The 5,595-nt window shown below is 34.6% G+C and overlaps 1 protein-coding gene across 1 annotated transcript in view; it reads left to right on the top strand.

The window, feature by feature from the left end:
* Nucleotides 1-515: 515 nt before the first annotated feature.
* Nucleotides 516-5,595, top strand: part of LOC135219724 (uncharacterized) — an 89,158-nt gene continuing 84,078 nt past the window's right edge. Inside the window, exon 1 of the mRNA XM_064256728.1 lies at nt 516-675. Coding sequence (XP_064112798.1) covers nt 658-675 — 18 coding nt within the window. The 5' untranslated portion in view covers nt 516-657. The remainder of the gene's footprint in view (nt 676-5,595) is intronic.

The following is a 5,595-nucleotide window of genomic DNA, read 5'->3' as shown; positions in this document are numbered from 1 at the left end:
GCGTAAACCGACAAAAAGGCATACTCCCTTATAGGTCTACGTCAATTTTTATGATCGTGTTATCGAGAAAGGAGATACTATACACACAGACACAACATAAAATCGTACTAATATCACTTATAACTCTATGAAATCAGCAAAATATCACAGCAACTCTCCAACACAACACAACAAAGTGGCCGTGGCGGCAAAAACGAAAGTCGTTCTTATTTCTTGATTACTCAGGTCAGAGTGGAGGTTTGACCTTTGTATTGGCAAAGAAATTAATTTCAAACTATTCTAGCTGTGATGGTAAATGGTAAAGCATAATTGTGGACTTTGCAGTAGAAATTTTGCAACAATCGTTCAGAAAAGCAACAATATATTGTTGATAACCGAAAGTTGCCAACAAGTTGCCAATTTCGGTAGTAGTTGCCAACCACAAAATTCTGTTGCCAACCACCTCAGAAAGTTGCCAAATTTCATGATTTTGGCACCAAAGTTGCCAACTTGGCAACCCTGCAGTCCCCAGTCTGTGCCACACGTGACACGTCACACGAAATGAGCCAGTTGTTTGTCCATGTGGCACAGATCTTCGTCTCTTTGTCGTCTGCTACTTGGCAACACTTCATTCAAGTGTCGTGCTGCAGAGCATTTTACGAAGACTTATAGCTGATCATGGCTTCGCAAGTGAACGTAAAGTACTCAAATTTTCTACGTAGACATTTGTGGTAAAATACTAGTTAAAGGGTAATACGTATTCCCAAAAATGTCACGAGGCACCGAACACTCATGAGTATAGTGAAGAGGGAATGGATGTTTACCTGTTAAAGACCGTGCACGAAACTGTGGCACTACTGATTGACGACGTACAAACGCACTTTACGAAGACAATAATATTTAAGGTATCTTGCTGCTGTTGGTGTTGCTATTTCCTTTTCTTACCAACTCACATATTTTATTGGCAACTTGTTCCTTTATTAATAAAAGAAACTATTATTTAAATTTCAGACTCGGTATTCGCGCTAACGACAGTTAAATATTGTTTTTGTTGCGTTGTACTGACGGAAAGCCAACCGAATGTAAGAAATTCAATGAACAAATCACGTTGTGTTGTTTCTAGATTAAGCTGGCTTTTGCTTCCCGACTGAGTCTGAAAAATCGCACAAATTCCATTCAATCTCTGCAATCTGATCTTAGTTATAAAAGTTTGCTGTTTGGAGGAGGAAAAATATATTTGTAGGAATTACACTAAGAAACGAAGTGAATATCCATAAAGAATTCGCAGCAATCATCCTTCGGCTGGTAGTACAGTACAAAAAGTAAGATGAATTGTGATAATTCGTGATTATGCAATATTTTGGACAACAATAACTTTTGACAAGGATGAAAAGATAGTGTAATATGAAAATAGTTAATCTGATCTATCAGGTGACTTCAGATATTTGTGCTCTTACATATAACTGAACTTCAGAGACTGGAGAAGAACAATTTCTTTTCTCTTTTAACATTGAATGCCTGAAATAAGTTTCAAATGAGGATTTTAAAATAACTCTCTTCTCTCTCTCTCTCGCTCTTCTCCTTCTCTCTCTCTCTCGTCTTTCTATATATATATTATTAGTATTATCCATATACTAATATATACATATTAAGAACCATATAGTATATATTATATTAATATATATATATATATATTATATATATATATAATATAGCTATTAGTTAAGTAGTACACGTAACTACAGCTGGACTGTCTATCGTTTTTTTTTCCTAAGTGAAGGACATGGTGGTTTGAATCTTGCCTGGCTATACACACACACACACACACACACACACACACAGTGGCACGGACTGGGTCTAAAAATTGTGGTTGCCAGGTGGCAAAAGAGGGGCCTACTCCAACCCTCAGCCATAATACTATAATAGAGTTCACTATCGAATACATAAAAATATTTGAAAATCACATGTGAAACACAGAAGACAAATTATTGGAACGTTTATTTTTTTTACTAATAAGCGTAAATCACCTAGACATAATGTAAAGTAACTACCAAATATATGATACATAATTGCTTAGTTGAATTTTCTAACCAAAGTTTATGACATGTAAAGTAGTGTTATTTTGAAATGTTTGCAAACTAAATATGTAATCCAATGACCTGTAAAGAAAAATCAAGAAGATACATATAGCCTGCATTCTTTATACGTTTTCTACTTAAGTTTTCTTTCAAATAATTTAGACATACCATTGATCAGACATAGTCAAATTTTATCATCTCCCCTTAATTTAGTCCTAGCCCTCAAAAGACTAGATTTTATATGGTTTTGATTAATTACTTTCATAATTGTGAAATACACAAAATAAAAGTATACTAAATATACTTTCAATACAGAAGTATAACATGCATATACCAATTTATCAGAATTTTGAAATAATATTCGGATATATCTAAGCATACTTGTAACTACACAATTTGTATATAGACAGCTAAAAACTAAAAAATCCTATTACATGCAGTCCACTATATTGAGAGCAATCGCTCAAGTTCAGTGGAGGATTGTGCAAAACTGTCAATAATTACTTCATTATCCAACTCGTCTAACATTTCCTTTTCAATGGATGGTAACATGTAAGGTTCCAAGTTTTCCTGAGACATTGAATTTCTTAACCTTGTCTTTATAATCTTCAGTTTTGAAAATGCCCTCTAGCACTTTACATGGGTAACAGATAATGTGCAAATTATTTTATATAGTTCATAAAGGTTATCATATGCCTTGTCATGAGTCTGTTGGAAGCTTGAATTTTCAATATACAAGATGGGCAAGTAGTGTACATTTTACTGTTGGTGCAACTGCTGCCCACATTTTCTTCACCATCATGAAGCAATAACTTTAAAACATCAAAGATTGAAGCAAAGAAACAGTTCCAATTTCACTTGATCTCTGATGATTGTGGAAACAACTTGATAATTCCTCTCAATGCTTCATTTTTAAGACCTTTCTCAGCAATTGTTTTAAAATTTGTAGAGTCCAAGCAAGATAAATCTTTATACAACTGTTTGTGTTGTACAAAGCGGGATTCCAGTGACTGAAGAATACGATCCATTATTAAATTAAACACATTTATTCTAAAACCAACCAGGGGATCTGAGGAGCTTCCTTCATCACTAGCAAGTTCATCTGCCATTTTTATCTTCTTCTTCTTTCTCTAAACTGGCAATGCATCTTCCACAGCATCAATTTGAAATGTTTATCTGTTCATTCAAATTCATCTGCGAAATTTCCTCATTACATTTAATTACAAATTCAAAAGCCTTGCTGTGGATATCAATGTTCTTGTCTGTTCCATCAACTTTGTTGTAGCTGTATCTACTAAACTCCATGCAGTAAACATATCTAATCCATTGGTATGCAGGTATTTTGATAAATGGGGATGTAGTTTCAAGTATATACAAATAAGTAAATGCAGTCAATATGGTTTCAAACTTTTCAAGACTTTGAAGAAAAACGTTTGCATTATACTTTGTTTTTGCATCAAACCTGTCTGATTCTTGAATCATTGTTAAGCATACCAATAAATCCACACAAGTAATCACAGAAGCATCATCAAAGCATCTAAATACAGTTGTTGCTGCATTTGATTTCCCTGACCATCTAGTCTCACCTATTACCTTTAATCGTTTCATTTTTTCTTGCCCAGATGTTTTCCTACTACTTCTATCCATACAGTCATTCGCTGGTATGATGCTTTCACAAATGTAGCTAAATTCTGAAGCAATTGAAAAAGGAAACTGCAGGCACACAACATTTTGTTTTGTAGTCTCAGTTATCACTAGATTCTAAACTGGGCATACCACCATACATGAACATGTTGATCTGCCACAACACAAGCAATTCTACTTTGTAAACCCTTGTACTGCCCCATGGTAGCTTGCAGAAGCCATCTGTGCGATCAGATACGCATTTTTCTGGTCAATTTTATGACGTTGTAACGTTTTGATTTATAGATCGAAAAGTCCTGTCCTGTTCCATCATTACTTGGTACAACGGAAAGTAGGTCGCTCATAGATATTAACTTTAAGCGCATATCGAATTATAATACTAAAACCGATCAATGGATGAAATATCTTGCGTTGATCAACCTGTATAGAATAGTATTTTGTTGATTAACTTCTTGCCCAATTTTTTCTTGAATCATATTTTTCATAATGTTGATTAAATACTTCATAGTTGTTTTACTCAGGTATGTAACAAGTCCACTACGACCTTTACTGTGAACCTTTCCTTGTTCTAATCGTTTCATTCTCTGCTCAGACTTGCTTTGCACCGAAAAAACATGAGCTGCCATAGTACTGTCATATTTTTTGCCATTAACTGCCTATAGCTAAACAATTACCACGATTCAAAACATCGTTATCTAAAGTGTAGGCCGATTCATTTCTGTGACCTCGAAAAGGAAGTGCTTGTTTGCTGAACATCTTTATTAATATAAAAGATGTCACGGTGCATGTGACAATATATACATATTATATAGGCTATATATATGTAATGATGATGGTCGGACTATGTATGTATGTGTATATTAGCTATAGACGGCGAAACTACTGGACCGAATTGAACCAAAGGGCCATATAAGTAGTTTTTATAGGGGATGGTTTTAGGCAGATGCTGTTTTGATCTGGATATCCGGCAATGCTAACTTCTTTATTATTATTCGTAGAGAAAGAAAGCATTACTCTGATAAAAAGTTTCACGAGGATTCCAAATATGCCCTTGCTCTTCTTCTAAGATGAAAAATACCAATAATATTATGGTTCAAACAATGCCGGCCTACGTTTGCCCACCACCAGGTTAAAAAATATGGCTGTCCTGGCACGCACCTTAAGGCACTTGAGATATTTTCTGCGTCGTCTACTAATGCCAAAGCAACAAAACAGCAACACCACCAAAAGGTACTTATGCTTTCACGTGGACCAAGTTGTTCATGTAATCAGTTATTTATTGCTCTAGGCAGCAGTCAAGTATATATCCAACAAGTAATATGTAACCATCTTTCTGGTAAATTAGCGTCAAATTAGAAAACGGTACGTTCGCAAAACAATGGCCAACATCAGTTGTGGTAACGTAGGTCAATCTGACATTTATATTCTTTCATATCATGAAGAAAATGAATGTTGAGAAAATTCGCCAACTTGATTAGTTGGCCTCTTCAGCCTCAATAAACGTAGGAATAGATACATAATATGACGACATCTTGAAAAATGGACCTTATAAAACAGCCTGTTATTCTTTCAAGTAACTCCTTTCAGGTAACTCCTGAATAACAAGATGTTTATAACTTCCATTTTTCAAAGATGTCATATATCTAATATCATATTTATGTTTATTCAAAGATGATATATTTATAATAGTTATTTATATGCTTATTCAGCCTGAAGAGACCAACTGATAAAGTGGCAAAGCTTCCTGTATATAGCAATATACATACATATTACTGCGTAATTTTCCATTTAAGATCACGGGAAAGTGATGATATAAAATAAAATGACTCATTCCATTTCCACCCAAGAATTAGGCCTGACCCTTTTCTTCTTCTTCTTCTTCCTCTTCCCTCGG

This window comes from Macrobrachium nipponense, chromosome 1, assembly GCF_015104395.2.
Source record: "Macrobrachium nipponense isolate FS-2020 chromosome 1, ASM1510439v2, whole genome shotgun sequence".
In the NCBI taxonomy this organism is placed as follows: Eukaryota; Metazoa; Arthropoda; class Malacostraca; order Decapoda; family Palaemonidae; genus Macrobrachium; species Macrobrachium nipponense.
This window is presented reverse-complemented; position numbering and strand designations above follow the sequence as displayed.